This window comes from Bacillus rossius, chromosome 2 (assembly GCF_032445375.1).
Source record: "Bacillus rossius redtenbacheri isolate Brsri chromosome 2, Brsri_v3, whole genome shotgun sequence".
NCBI classification, from domain to species: domain Eukaryota; kingdom Metazoa; phylum Arthropoda; class Insecta; order Phasmatodea; family Bacillidae; genus Bacillus; species Bacillus rossius.
The window spans coordinates 115620632-115637606 of NC_086331.1; the positions used below are offsets into that span (position 1 = coordinate 115620632).

At 37.2% G+C, this 16975-nt stretch overlaps 1 protein-coding gene across 1 annotated transcript in view; it reads right to left on the reverse strand.

Annotated features, from left to right (window-relative positions):
* LOC134529654 (putative mediator of RNA polymerase II transcription subunit 12) overlaps window positions 1–16627 on the reverse strand; it is a 69790-nt gene extending 53163 nt beyond the window's left edge. Inside the window, exon 1 of the mRNA XM_063363973.1 lies at window positions 10955–16627. Within this exon, the coding sequence (XP_063220043.1) occupies window positions 10955–14499 (3545 nt within the window). The 5' untranslated portion in view covers window positions 14500–16627. The remainder of the gene's footprint in view (window positions 1–10954) is intronic.
* Window positions 16628–16975: the final 348 nt, after the last annotated feature.

A 16975-nucleotide genomic window follows, 5' to 3' on the forward strand; every position in this document is an offset into this window, starting at 1 on the left:
GGCAGAGTTAACAAATGAACCAGGTGATCCTGTATTCATTCTCCGTTCCCCTCGCTTTTAAGTATACATGTTGAAACCTTACGACAGGAAGATCAATGCTGGCTTAACTTGCAACGAAAATGTTCCATTAAATTTTTATACTGCCTAGAAAAAGAATTTTTCACGTTTGCATTTTTCAATTGTACTAGGAACAAGAATGTGACAATTGTTTTAGGAAATGATAGTTGACCTGGAACCTTAGATATTTGTGACTGTGACTGTAATAGCCTACAATTGTATACAGCAACTAGAAAAAAAATATGAATAATTACCCTAGCATATTAATATTATTTTATACAAGTTATGAAGAGCATACAATCTATACTACTATCATGTTTAAAATTAACATTATTCAAACCAATAGATATATAATCAATTAATTTATTTCAAAATGAACTAGTCTTTCTATAGCATTGTTTTAAATATATATCTGCCATTAGTTAATTAAAGTCAATCATACTATGATAGTTATTTTGATAAAGACATCAATTATACTAAGTAGTATCAATAAGGTTAATTATTAAACTACATTAAATTTTTTTTAATTAAATCCTTATTTACCTTAACACATTTTTATAGCATTCCTTATTGCAGAGAAAATTATTTTAGCCCACACACAAAATATATTCTTAATTGTAAAATGCTTTTAAAAATAAGCTAGTAATATTGTGCTTACCTACAACTGTGAGCAGTACTAATCTTTCCATTATACCACAATACTCGCAAGTTAGGAGTTAAAAAGCATAAACAATCACTAGATTCCTAAGTTTTGATTTCTTAAATGGCATTTATATAAAGACGCATTTAAGTTTACACCCAAAATGTGTATTCCATGAGCCTTGGCTGAAGGTAAAACAAAAAACCATTTTAAATAAGAGATTTGCTGGCAACATTCCATAATGAAGGTTGTGTTTTATATAACATTTGCTACATAACAATGATGAAGTAATTAAATTTATGTATAAAAAATTGTAAGGAAGCTTTATATATACACACACACACACACACACTCTATATTGACGTCAGGGCTTCACCCTAAAGAGCTTGTACATCACCACCCCTCAAACCCCTCCGATCATCATGGCACTTCCCATCGTAACAAACATACTTGCTTATGACGTGGTTTTTGAATAGCACACCACTAACCCCAATAACTTCCGCAAGAGAGCGCATTAGAGTCGGTACCTCGCTCCAATAATAAATTAATTCACATTATGAACTTTGTTTTCTGCCCCAAGGGGGTATATTCTTTTCAGGATCTCACATTCTATATGTCTATTTTAATTGAATTACATTAACCAGAGGAACCGAATCAAACATGCCGAAGTCCACCAACTTATAATTGAAGAGGTGGATTCCAAAAGGGGTTAAGTCACATTTTAGCGATTTTGTGTTTATATGTGGAATAACTAACTTTTTACTATTCGCATCTATGGCTGTAACAGGTATTCCAAAAGCGCTTAAGTTATAGCTGTTATTCGGTAGTGAAATCTGGGTTTCTGTCCAAAACCTCCTAAGTCAGCAGTGTTTTCCAAACAAGCCTTGGTTAGTCATGCACCGATATGCGCATGCATAAACAGGTATTAGTTACTCTATGGTGAAAGTATTGTCATGGTTTTGTACTGCATAGAGGTTATGTCTGTTTATTATTGTTATTGTGGTGGTTTGTCTTGTCAATAGTTAATGTATAAGTAAATGCCAAAATGAATGTAAGTGAACTACAAGATAGCACATGTTCTGTAACAGATATAAGTAGTACACGAAGTAGAAAACGAGCAAGAAATGAAGATAAGTGGGTTAAAAACCGTAAAAAGTTTGCCAGAAACAGCAGTGAGGCCCATGGTGCTCCTTTGGTTGCATGCACGCATAAAGAAGGTGGTAATAGTTGTAAGGCTGCTTTACTGTCTACAGCAGATATAAGTGCATTTTATGACAAAATCTATAAACACAAAACAGCTGCTGAACAGAATAGCTTTGTTTTCAAGTATATTGTCGCACAAGAGCCTAAACAGCGTAGGCCCAGAAACAAAAATAAGCCTAGAAGCCGTACCGTTACTAAATATTTCATACGACAGACAAGCGGTCGTATTCTAAATGTATGTAACAAAACGTTTTTGTCTGTAACGAGATTTTCTCGTAAAAGAATAAACACCTTAAGCAAACACATGGAAGTATATGGGGAATGCCCACATGAAAGGCGTGGTGGGGCTAGGTTAAATCCCAAACACACTGCGATAAAAGACTCAATGATTGCATACATTAAAACGTTTAGATGCAATGAAAGCCATTATGGCCGAGGAAAAAGTGTTCGTGGTTATCTTAATCCTGAACTTTCTATCAAAATGTTGTGGCGAATGTGGAAAGATAACCAAAAAATAGAAAACAAACCAATTGCTTCATTATCTAAGTTTTTCAAGGTGTTTCAAAACAACTTCAATCTCAGCTTCGGAAGCCCAAAGACGGATGTGTGCTCATTTTGTTACAAGACTAAGAACCAAATCAAGACGTCACGTGACCTTGCTGAAAAGGCTCGATTAATGACTCAGTATAGGCTACATACTCTTAGAGCTAAAAAAATTTATGAAATCATGAAGAAACAAGAAAACAATATAATAAGTGTTTCATTTGACATGGAACAAAACCAAACCACTGCCCAAATTAAGCATTGGTGAGGTCTTTTATGCCAGACAAATCTGGCTGTACAATTTGACGTTTGTTTTGATGGAAAACCAACAAAACACTTCCAACACATCTGTGTACACTTGGACTGAAGACCAAAGTGGTCGAGGTTCTAATGAAGTATGTTCGGCATTGAGTCATTTTTTGGAAAATCTTGAGAAAAAAATTGGCAAATGTACCAAAAATCTTTTTGACTCTGAGATTATTTTCAGATGCCTGCAGTGGGCAAAATAAAAACACAAATGTTATGATGTTCTTACTCAACTACGTTGCCAAATCAAGAACCTTTGCAAAAGTGGAACATTACTTTCCAATCAGAGGTCATAGCTATATGCCCCCTGACCGAGTATTTGGAAGATTTGAAAAGGAGTTACGGAAAAAAGAAACAATATTAGAGCCTAGTGAATATCACAAGGTATTTGCGACGGGTGCTACAGTAAATGTGTTAGGCATAGATTGGGTGGTCTCAAACTTTATGGAAGCTTCAAAGAAGGCCATAGTAAAAAGACTTCCCTTTAAAATGCGTGATCAACGTGTTCTCATCTACTCAAGAATGCATGACACTACTATTGACATTCAAAACACATATTGTGGTCTGCCAACAACAGTCAAGGTGACTAAATCACGTACAGTATTGAAAGAAGCGTACACAAACGTTCCTGTTTCGCCAGAAGAAAACCATATTAGTGAAAAGAAGAGACAAGATGTGAAGAAACTTCTGCAGTTTGTTTCACTCAGTCAATGTGCAAGACAGTTTTACCAAACTGCTCTGACTAACAATGTAGAAGGAGATAACGACAACAATATTGTACTACATGATGAAGAAGAGCCATTCCTTTAAACATTGTAACCTTAATGTTCACTCAAAAGACTTGACACATTTTAAAGATCATATTGTTGCTTTTGTTTTGTACTATGCATAAGTCTACATACATATTTTGTTCAGTATTATGTAAACATCACACTTAGGCCTGTCAATCTGGTAGGACTAATATTATTCAATTACATGTTTTTCAAAAAGTCCTCAGTCACTGACTAGTTTTCCAAAAAGCTCTTAGTCACTGACAAGTTTTCCAAATAGCTCTAAGTCACTGATGTTCCGTTTTCTTAACCTAATTACAGGTAATATATTGAACTCATAATCACAATAACTGCCTGAGAACATGTTCTTAATGTAAAACATTAGCATTATGTGGATTTTGTGCTTGACATTATCAAAATACACATTCACACCAAAAAAATTGTTTCCTGGAAAAAGTACATTTTTGACTTAGCCCCTTTTGGAATCCACCTCTTCAATTTTGAACAGCAATCTTTTCACATAAATTCATTACATAATTGTTATGCTTAAAGAGTGAAAATATGTTTTTAGATTAATAGGTTAATGGCAAGAATCTGAATGACCCAAGAGTCAGTTCAACTTGGCATCAGATGCGCTGTCCAGCCGCCAGTCGCATTGTATCGCCAAAAGAGGTGAGACACCTCTGCACTCCGAGGACTTCAACTTTGAATCACAACTGATCTTTGTCAACCTGGTACTTTTAATTATTCTAAATCGCTTTTAATTATCCTCGGAGCTTACCTCGTGGGATAGAGTGCTAATTTAATTTTAATAGAAATCCACTAGCTAGAGTTCGGTCATTACCGCAAAATCTTTATCCAACCACCAGGTGGCTCTGGATATCCCCTAAACCAATTCGTGCCATTAGGCTTTTATAAAGTTTACTTTTGTAACATCAAGTGTATAAGAGGCATTTAATTCAGTGGCATGTAAAAAATCTCATTACGAAATCACATGTACTTTTTAACACTCTTTACATGTCCGTGTCTTACTTCACCAGATACGCATGCCTATATACTTGTGGTGCATAGTGGTAATGAGTTATTTAACACATACATTAGTTAATATAAATGCAGAATACTTCCAAACTCTAAAAAAAAGCCTTAAGAAACTGTTGAATCACAAAACTTTCTACGCAAATTTAGGCTGCTTTGAAATAGTTATAGCAATGTAAAATATTGACATGATAAAGTTAATATTAAAACAAACGTTGGCTGTTATAAACCCCCCATTTATTCAGTTAGAAATTTAATAAACATGATTTATAAATGAGTTTTACACTGACATATTCAGCATAAAGATATTTAACAATTTGTATTATGAAAATTGGGTTGACCATGGCAAAAAATAACTTTATTTACTATGCTCTGGCATCAGTTTTTATAAATTAAATGTTTGTTCGAGTTTCACAAAGGTACTGTATGGGCCAGGAATCTTGCGAGCTGTCTGCGCGGGGGTGAAGGGGAAAGTGTGGTTCAAGGCCGGCAGAGGAAGTAGGGGTTGAAGGGGAAGGGAGTGTCATGCGATAGGAAATTCCGTCTCCCTTCCTGCGTTACTAACCGTGTGAAGTATATTGGCAGGTTAGTGTGCGACGAGTAATGGAGGCGAATGTAAAGCGTAGGAAAAGTAATAAAGTGATTCACAGCAAAGAGAGAGAAATTATTAGTAAAGTAATATCAATTTGTGATCAAGAAGCTCGTGAAAAATGCCTTTCGATTCCTATTCACAAAGCAACGGAACGTGCTGCAAATTATACAGATGTAAGCAAAGCAACAGTGATGCGTATTCGAAAGAAACAAATTGGAATGCCAAATGAACCGCATACAACACCAGGGAAAAAGAGGTAAGCCATGCATTTTAAACATGTTTAATGTGCATTAGTGATATTAAACAAAGGGTATTTATCATTGGTTATGTTAGTTTTACAATATATATCAGACGTGCATATGTTTTTTTTATTATTAAGATTGCTACAGCATAATTTTTTTATGTGCAGGCCACGAAAAAAACGCAAAATTGAGATCGACAGCTTCGATAAACGTGTCATAAGAGACACAATCCAGGAATTCTATGCGGTTAAAAAAGTTGTCCTCACAGTACGCAAATTGATTACCGTATTAAAGGAAAAGATAGGTTGGCAGTGGAGCCCTTCGTCGCTCAAGAGATTATTGCGAAGTATGGGCTTCGTCTGGAAACGGTGCGAAGACAGGCGGCGTTTGTTAATCGAACGAGCTGACATAGTGACGTGGCGCTCCAAGTACCTCACTCAAATTAGACAGTGTAGGTCTGAAGGTAAGGAAGTTTTTTACCTTGATGAGTCGTGGGTGGATACTAATCTCACATTCCAGAAATGTTGGCAAAGCAAAAATTACGTAACGGGAGTAACTAAAGGAAATGCAACCAAGAGGCTAATATTGGTTCATATTGGTTCAAAATGTGGATTTCTCCCAGGGGGATTATTGTTATACAAGTCAGGTACGACAGTCGGAGATTATCACGGGGAAATGAATGCTGCTAATTTTGAAAAATGGCTGTCCGAACGTGCTCTACCAAACTTGCCGCCATCTTCTGCTATAGTAATGGACAATGCGCCATATCACTCCAAACAAGAGGATAAGCCTCCTTCGAAATACAGTACAAAAAACGAAATGATTACATGGCTACAACGCAGAAGTGTAGAGTGTGATGAAAAAATGCTGAAATGTATGTTGATGGAACTATTAGAAAAACACAAACCAAAGGAGAAAATATTTCGGGTTGATCAACTTTTAAAAAATGCAGGACATCATGTCATTCGACTCCCACCATACATGTGTGAGTTCAACGCTATTGAATTAGCATGGGCAAAGATAAAGAGGTGCATTCGGGAATGTAATACCGTGGGACAGTTCTCTGCGCAAGCACTTCAGACGCACACACTGGATGCTGTTAACTCTGTAACAAAGTATGCCTGGGTAGGCTACTGCAATCATGTTCAAAAATTAGAAAACGAATACTGGAAGAGGGACTGCATCATAGACATGGCAATGGACCAGTTATTAATAAATTTACATGACGACAGTGACGATGACGAATTCCTTCCATCAACAAGTAACAGTGTAATGGACAACAGTGATGAAAATAGTGATACTGGCAGTGCTACATCGTGTTTGGCTCAGCCTTTGTAAGAACTGGTATTTATTCTTTGACTTATAGAGCTCTGGTAATATTTTAATGTTTCCATATTGCCTCGTTTCACATAACTAAGAGGTGCAATTTTGCCACTCTTGGCTTACATGAGCTGCGGATCTAACCAACACTGCCTTCACTGTGGTGAGTTTCGAAACTTTAGTCAATTTTTTTTACAGTCACGTCATGTTAGAATTATAAGTGTCTATATGTGTTCAGTGTAACAAAATGCCATTACGTTTTTACAGATACACATTTCAATGTTGTGCTTTCATTACTGCGCTGTATGTTTTTATAACGCCTAATATATAGCCGGGCCGTGCCTATTTCCGTGCGCGCCGCCCCTCCGCCGCTTCGTTCTGCCGATCCGTTCCGAGCAATGTTTGTTGTCGGAACTATGGGATGCAGCTCGCTACTTTCGTGGTCCCTACAGTAAACATAAATGGTGTCGGGATTAGCCTATTAGCGTACGTTCACATCTACACTCACACAGCATCTTACTTTGCAAATAGATATTTACATCGTAATCCATTGCTAATAAATATATTTTCCATATCTTATCTCTTCGCATGCACAGCGAAAGTCTACGAATTTTGGATTGTTAAATGTTAACTATCGTATGGCTGAAGAACAGATAATGGTCCAGGTCATGAATAAATTCCAGGGTACCTCCCTTATTTTCCCCGATGCATAATATTCCTGGGTAATTTCAGCTTTTCCCAACCAAACGTCCCTCCTAGTAAACCAATGGGAAATTACTTGAAGTAACACCAAACTATCTTAGAGAATATAATTTCAAAACATGTAAGGAAGTAAAAAAATAATTTTTAAAATTTTCTAGTTTTTTTTTTATGGAAAAAAAACCTGTTCCACAGAATTACCTTTTGTAGAGCCCACAATTAACACGGAAAGAAATATAAATTTAAATAATATTAATTTCAAAATCTCAGATCACTACTAGCCAAACAAAAGCGATTTCACAGCAGAAAGCGTGAATCTCAAGCTTTCAATAATATTATGGATGCTAATATAGCAAAGTATAATTCTGAAAGAAAGCTACTTTTCTGAAGGAAACAAAAAATTAAAAATCTAAAATATACCTATCCCTCACTTAGCACGGCTTCAGACTGTGCAAATTCATTTAGCACGATTTTAATTTTACTGCCCCAGTCTCAAATAGCACATCTGTAAACTTCAGTCATCACGAAATCTCGGCAGGGGAAAAAAAAAGTCTAGCACGATGCCACAAAGTCTATTTCAACTTCTGTGAACATGTGCTTGGGATACATTTAGCCAAACAAGGGGGGGAAGAGAATCGCGTGCAGGTGTGTCTACGCTATCGGCTGTTGTACAAACATCAGCTGTGGCAAGTTAAATTGCGGCTATGAAGTGTAAAGGACCATATGTTTTTTTACATACACGCGTATGCCGCCGTGCCGTACCATTGTCGCCTCGCCACAGACCGGGCCGTGAACTCAGTCTAGCCAGTGCAGGGAATTCACTCAAAAAAAAATGCAACGTCTGCCCATTCAGGTGCCGGTAACTGCACGTGCTTGATCACTCATAATGCATCGTGTTCAAGTATTTGAGACAAAACTAGAAGTATTACGGCACGCAGATTGTCATGAAGGCCACGCTTATGTTGGTCGCACTTTAGTTTTAAGCAAGTCAACTGTGCGCACAATTGTACGAAATAAGGACTCTTACCAAAAGTTTATATAAGTCTGATGCTGTTGTTTGTACTAGCGGGAATATATTTGACATTAGATACCGGAACAGAAATGAACAGATGATTCACGTGGAAAAGGTTGTTAAATGAATGTTACAATGAAAAACATAGGTAATCATTGGCCTGACAGGACTGGTGTGAACCAGGTGGTGATTAGCGAATAAAAACTTAAATTTCTGAAAAAATAAAATGTAATTATCCGGACAGTAGTATCGGTTTCACTGTCAGTAAAGGATTGTTTGGAAAGGTACGTGACGCGAGTTGAAGTTCACACCCGGGCGGGCAAGTCAGCCAGCCGACTGACGATAAAGTACATAACCACGTATCTCCCGTTACGCGGTGTCGTATTTGTCATACAAAGTACGATGGGAGGCATATAAAGATAAATGTGTGACATATTTATAGTTGAGTGTTATTCAACGCATTTATATTATGTAAAGTATATTCCTGCACAATTTTGGAACACATTAAATAAATTAGCCTTGCTATTTGTGGAAACTAATACTTAAGAATACACAATTTTGAATAACACAAGCATTATAAGGAACGAATTAGTCGTGCTAAGTGAGGGATAGGTGTACTTTATTTTACTTTCTGCCATGTTTTACTATCATTCTCTAAGAGGGCATTGTGATACTTCAAGAAGTTTACCAGTTATTTACTATAAAAAATGGCGACGTTAGGTTACGCCCTACAAATACACTGATATTGTGAGAATGTTCGGTTAGGTTAGGTAAATTAAAATAATTTACAATAATGTTAACAGTTGGTTAGGATGGGTTAGTGATATTTAATATGCTTTAAAATAGTGTGAATGGTTGGTTAGATGAAGCTGTATTAAAAATACTGTAAAAGTATTTAAACAATTGGTTAGGAATTACCAGTATAAAATGTAGCTAAATGACCTTCCGGTAAATATGTAGTTGAGAGGTATTTGCGAAAAAAAAAAGTTAAAAATCTGAAAATACTTTTATTATATGCTCTTTAAATTCCTCTTTACATTAAAACCGGCGGAGATAAGAAATTCCAAATACTTTAGGAGATATCGCCATTCTTAATTTTGCTATAGAAGATGTGTGTAATCATTCGACCGTCACCATTTTTGTTATTTTGCTGTGTGTTCGTGAATGCCTAATTAATTAAAGTGGTCGATTAGGTGAGGTCCGCTACATTATAAATACTTTGAAACTAAGGTGACATTAAAATAATGTGAATTAATTTTAATTATTCTTTAGTTTTAAATTATTTATAATGTAACTGACCTGACCTAACCAACCGGGACAAAGGATGGACAGTAGGAACTCATGTAATTTTTTTTTTATTATTACTTGCGCAACAATATTCAAATAACCAAGAAAACATTAATTGAAACATTGAAAACTCACCTAAGTTAGAGGAGGCTACAATTCCTTTGCCATTAGTAGAAAATGATGTAGTCGTTCAACTACATCGCGAAAAATAAAAAAATTCATACTCGTAAACAAGAAACAATAGTGAATGCCGCATGAATACACAGGTATTGTGATGAAATTATAAAATTTGATATCTCCTAAAGTATTTGGAATTTCTTATCTCCGCCGGGTTTAATGAAAAGAGGAAGTTAAAGAGCATAGAATAAAAGTATTTTCGGAATTTTTAAATTTTATTTAACAAATATAGCCTAACTATGAAAATTAAAAAATTCAATATCTTTTAAAGTATTTGGAATTTCTTATCTCCGCCAGCTTTAATGAAAAGAGGAATTTAAAGAGCATATAATAAATATATTTTCAGATTTTTAACATTTTTTTTCCGCAAATACCGCTAAACTACATATTTACCGACCTTCCTTACTATTGTATAGTATTTTTAATGTAACTAACCAACCATTAACACAATTTAAAAGTAGGTTCATCTAGTGAAGGTATCTCACAGAACCAACAATTCACATAATTTTACAGTATTTTAAAAGTTGCTAACCTAACTAAACCTAACCAAATCAACCATCCAGACTATTAAAGAAATTTGAATGTAGCTAACATAACCTAACCAAACCAAACATTGTCACATTTAACACTATTTTTAATGTACCTAACGTAAAATCTATAAAAAGGTTGATTACTAGTAAACTATGTACTTGTAGTATCACACACTCTCTTGGGATAATGATTGAATACCGTGTCACGAAGTAAAACAAATCATTTTAGAATTGTTACTATTATTTTTACAGAAAAGTGGCTCTTGTTCAGAATTACCTCACTATGTGCAACAGGTAAATAACACAGTATTAACTATATTAATTAAAGATAAAAAAATATATATATTTTTTTGTTAGTTATATCACCCTATTTTTAAAAAGCCCCTAAACTTCACAGTTACATACCTACATCTGCTATGTATCACAGTGACATAAACAAATTATGTAAGTTAATGACATAATATCTGTATCTTGACAACACCCTGATCAATTTGAGAATGTTACCACTACAATTACATTTACTGGTAAAAAGGAGACTTACCTCTCAACATCATCTGATACTGCAGATGCTTGCTGCGATTCCACGTTAGCAGAACTGTCAGGAAACGAATCAGCAGCTTTCGCTGGTTGATCCCTGCTGGAATGTGACACGCCAGGGGCTGGCTCCGATACAACGTTTTTGTGCGCCACAACAGCTTGGGCAGGCCTGGTGGCTGAGTGGGCAGACAAGGCAGAAGTGTTGGCAGCAACCGAGTATGTCTGCGCCACAGCACCAGCAATGGTAATGATGGCAGATGTGGTCGCACCGACATTAATGTACTGCTGGCTTGCAGGCATTCCCTGCCTCTGCCCCTGACTGACTCCCTGTGCCTGGTACTGTGGTGACATCACCTGTCGTTGCTGTTGTGGCTGCTGAACATACGTCGTCTGCACTGGGCCTTGTGGCTGCTGAGCCACCACATGCACGCTCTGCTGACGTGCATAACCTCCCTGTGAAACTGCAACCTGCTGCTGGCAGGCTGCCATGCTCTGGTTCTGCACTGCAGTGCCGGCACTCGAGGGCCTGAAACCCGCAGACTGCGGAACTGAGGACGGGTGCGGTGGCTGAACAAGATTCGGAGCGGGTGTCGATATTACAGGGCACACTTGTACTGGTACCTGGACACCTATCACTGGTGCAGCAGCAACAGCCTGTTGGCTGTGCATTGCGACAGGGACACGCTGCTGCTGCTGCTGCTGCTGCTGGGGCTGCTGGGGCTGCACATTGTGTTGTGGAGGGTTGGCTACGTGAACCTGCATGTGCGTCTGTGCTACAGCTTGCGGTGAGTGATGCACCTGAGGAACATTCTGCCTGGGCTGCTGCATGTTCTGCTGCTGTACAGTCTGCTGCGGTATGGTCTGCTGCTGTGGACGTTGTTGCACTTGTTGGGGAAGCTGCTTCTGTGCGACTACTGGCAATCCTGCACCAATGCTACCTGCAACCTGATATATTGAGACTGGTACACCTGATGTGTATGTCTGAGGGGAATACACTGGCGAGACTATAGAGTACGATGACACAACTACCTGTGCAGGCTGCAACAACTGAACATTTCCAGAGGAAGGTGCCACGAAACCACTCACGTTGGGTTGTGTCATATAGTATTGAACTTGAACTGGCTGCTGAGCTGGAATATGATGTTGCTGAATCACTTGTGGCTGAAGTTGATTTTGTTGCTGTGCAAACTGTGGCTGCAAACCCATCGGCTGATGCATCAACTGCTGTGACATCTGCCTCTGCTGAGGTATTTGGTGTGGTTGCAGCATCACGTTGTGCTGCATGACTGGCTGTTGCTGCACTAGCACTGTTTGTGTCATCTGTGGCCTCTGCTGAGGAATGTAATTTTGTTGCTGCTGCAAGTTTTGGTGTTGCAAGTTTTGCTGTTGCAAGTTTTGCTGTTGCAAGTTTTGCTGTTGCAAGTTTTGCTGTTGCAAGTTTTGCTGCTGCAAGTTTTGCTGCTGCAGGTTTTGCTGCTGCAGGTTTTGCTGCTGCAGGTTTTGCTGCTGCAAGTTTTGCTGCTGCAAGTTTTGATGCTGCAAGTTCTGCTGTTGCAATTTCTGCTGCTGTAAATTCTGCTGTTGCAAGTTGTGCTGCTGAAAATTCTGCTGCTGCAAACTCTGCTGCTGTAAATTCTGCTGCTGCAAACTCTGCTGCTGTAAATTCTGTTGCTGCAAACTCTGCTGCTGCAAGTTCTGCTGCTGCAAGTTCTGCTGTTGCAAGTTCTGCTGTTGCAGGTTCTGATGCTGGTGCTGTAAATTCTGCTGGTGCTGTAAGTTCTGCTGTTGATGTAAACTTTGCTGTTGCTGATGTAAGCTTAGCTGTTGATATTGTACATTTTGTTGTTGCTGATGCTGTAAGTTGTGTTGCTGTTGATGTGGCAAGCTCTGATGATTTGAGCTCTGCTGCTGATGTTGTAAGCTCTGGTGGTGTTGATGTTGCAAACCCTGCTGTTGATGTTGCAAACTCTGATGATGTAGGTTCTGTTGTTGCTGTTGCTGTTGCTGTTGCTGTTGCTGTTGCTGCTGCTGCTGCTGCTGCTGCTGCTGCTGCTGCTGCTGCTTCTGGTAATTAAAGTTCTGCTGCTGGAGTTGAAAGTTCTGCTGCTGATGTTGCAGGTTCTGTTGGTTTTGCAGGTTCTGTTGGTTTTGCAGGTTCTGCTGGTTTTGCAGGTTCTGTGGGTTTTGCATGTTCTGGGGCTGTTGGTTTTGCAGCATCTGCTGCTGATGTAAGTTCTGCTGCTGATGTACGTTCTGCTGCTGATGTATGTTCTTCTGCTGCTGCTGCTGCTGCTGCTGCTGCTGCTGCTGCTGCTGATGTTGTACATTCTGCTGATGTTGTACATTCTGCTGATGTATGTTCTGCTGCTGTAAGTTGGGCCTTGCAGTCATTCCATGAGTCATTTGTGGTTGAGATACATTCTGAATCACTTGTTGAGCCCCTGATACATTCTGATAGCCTTGAAACACAGTCTGCTGCTGGAAATGTTGGTTGACAGCCTGCACTGTTGCAGCACGAAGTTGTTGTACTGTCTGCGGCTGAATAACTTGCTGTGCACTGGGTGTTTGAACACGCTGTGTAATGTTCTGACCAGACGACATCTGACAGAATGTCGCTGGAGTTGTCTGGCAGGCAGAAATTCCAGAATGTGATCTCTGTTGCCCCAACATCGCAGATATGGCTTGGTAATCAACTGAAATTGGACTTCGTAAAATTTTTGATGGATCATTATCACTCCCTGCTTTGTATTTAGATTTCATGTCAGCCACAACATAGTGCACTGTCCCACTCATTAATGATTCCATTACTTCAGTAGATCTTATATTCATTACTGAATGATGAGTTGCCGAGTGATCCAAATAATCCATGCAAGTCCACCTACCACGTTTAAATGGTTCAGTACTTTCAATTTTCACCACTTTGAAGCGGTCATTACGTGGAGGATTTTTTGTTTGAGGCTCTGTTGTTTTAGTATTGCTAGGTACACTCATTACACTTGGCCTTGTTGTTTCAGTTGAAGTTACTCTCACATCACTGCTACCTACAGTGTTAGATGTGACAGTTGTAGACGGAGCATTACTAGTACTAGTAGGTGCTTCAGTATTTCCAACAATAGCTAAACCATACTGAGAACTTGTAGGAATAACAGTCGCACCACTAACAGATGTGCCAGTGGGATTGAAAAACACATCTTCCTTTGAAAAAGTATCTTCCGAGAAGCTTGGCGTTTCATTTTCTATGTCAGTTATCCTGGAATTATCAATAACATCAGACATGTCATCTGTATGAGACTCATCCAGGTCGTCAGCAGAATCATCCCCACCATCGTTACTTGAACGTGATCCAATTGTAATACTTGTAATCTGAAAGGATGAGCTTTTCTTGGTCTGGGTATTGGATGTACAAGTTGACAGCGATGTTGGGGGAGTTACACTCTTTTCTTGTTCACAAACACGAAAGCTTTCGGTGGTAATGCCTCCCGTTGGTACACCATCCTTTTTTGTTTCCGAATTCTTCGTCAACTGTTCTAAGTTCTCGCCCACATTCATATTTACAAACTATTGCTAATGTTCCTTCTACGAAAAAAAAATTAAATAGTTCTGGTTAGGTTATACCAAAATGTCAGTTTAAAATAAACTCTTTTATCTGGCATAAATGGGTGGAACATCATACAAAAAAAAAACATGTCATACCACTTATTAATTACATCAAAACTAACACACTCCATTTCATTTTAAACACGTATTTCTACTACAATAGCGGCAATTAATAACACTTCGCTTAGACACCGCCTTGGATGTTATATTATTGTGTTCATCACCTTGGTCAAGTTCCATATGTATATGACCAACACCAACATAAACAAACTGTAGGAATCCATGATGGTTTTACACTAAAAACCTGTTTAAAAACATCAACCCAAGATTATTGAGACACATTTTTAAATATTAAAAAGACAGAAATCAATAAAAATAACTTCAATTTGAGGACAAACAACAATGTCCAAAATATTTTTTAACCAGAAAATATTTTTGGTTTAAATAAACGTAATTTAAAAAAATTCTAACTAAAAATTAACCTCACCAACCAATAAGTATGTATTAATTCAGAGGGATCAAACCAAGGATTGTCCGAAATTAAAACATAATTCCAGCCTTAGCCCAAGGCTTTCTTAACAATTTGTACCATCCACAATTTTAAGCTGGGCCGTGAGATATTCTGTATATACTTTTAACTACTCAGCAATAAACCAGAAAATATTTAAGTTTGAAATATAAGTACTTAAAAAAAACACAAACTAATCATGGACCACTGAAGCCAGATTGTTATTATAAATTTTAATTCATAGGGATCAAACTAAGGATTGTCCACACATAACTTATTATTACAGCGTTAGCTCAAGGTTTTCTTAACAATTTGTACCATCCACAAATTTCAGCTGGGCCGTCAGATCTTCTGTACATACTTTTACCAACAATAAAGTGTGCGGAATGACTGAAGTAGTCTGCGCGAAATGTGCTTGAATTGAATAATTTTTTCCGTCATGCTCAATAGAAAAAAAATTGTTTTACAATAAACATACAAATGTGAAGGTTCTACTCAGCAATAAACCAGAAAATATTTAAGTTTAAAAGATAAGTATTTAAAAAAACACTAACTAAACTAGGACCACTGCTGCCAGATTTTTATTATAAATTTTAATTCATAGGGATCAAACTAAGGATTGTCCACACATAACGTTTTATTCCAGCGTTAGACCAAGGCTTTCTTTACAATTTGTAATATCGACATTTTAAAGCTGGGCCGTGAGAAATTCTGTATATACTTTTACCAACAATAAAGTGCGCGGAATGACTGAAGACAGCTGCGCAAATTTGAGCTTGAATTGAATAATTTTTTTCTTCAATGTCAGTCAAGAAAAAAATTGTTTTACAATAAGCATACAAAATTGAAGGGTTTACTCAGCAATAAACCAGAAAATATTTATGTTTGAAAAATAAGTACCTGGAAAAAAACACTCACTAATCATGGACCACTGCAGCCAGATTTTTATTATAAATTTTAATTCATAGGGATTTAACTAAGGATTGTTCACACATTACTTATATTCCAGCGTTAGACCAAGGCTTTCTTTACAATTTGTACCATCCACAATTTTAAGCTGGGCCGTGAGAAATTCTGTATATACTTTTACCAACAAAAAAGTGCGCGGAATGACTGAAGTAGCCTGCAAAAAATGTGCTTGAATTGAATAATTTTTTCCGTCATGCTCAATAAAAAAAAAATTCTTTTACAATAAACATACAAAAGTGAAGGTTCTACTCAGCAATAAACCCGAAAATATTTAAGTTTGAAAAATAGGTACTTAACAAAAACACTGACTAAACGTTAACCACTGCAGACAGACTTTTATTAAAAATTTTAATTCTAAGGGATTAAACTAAGGATTGTCCACACATAACTTATTATTCCAGCGTTAGCCCAAGGGTTTCTTAACAATTTGTACCATCCACAATTTTAAGCTGGGCCGTGAGATCTTCTGTATATACTTTTACCACCAAAAAAGTGCGCGGAATGACAAGTAGCCTGCGCGAAATGTGCTTGAATTGAATAATTTTTTTCTTCATTCTCAATCAAAAAAAAATTGTTTTACAATAAGCATACAAAAGTGAAAGTTCTACTCAGCAATAAACGAGAAAATATTTGGGTTTGAAAGATAAATACTAAAAAAAAAAAAAACACTTACCAAACATGAACCACTGCAGTCAGAAATTATTATTAATGTTAATTCATAGGGATGAATTTTAGGATTAGCGACAAATAACTTTTTATTCTTGCGTTAGTTTAAGGCTTTTATTAAAATTTGTACCATCCACAATTTTAAGCTAGGCCGTGAGATATTCTGTTTATACTTTTACCAACAAAAAATGCGCCGAACGACTGATGTAGACTGCGCAAATTTCTACTTGAATATAATATATATTTTTTTAAATCATTCTCTTTTAAATTTAATTTTTAACTTAT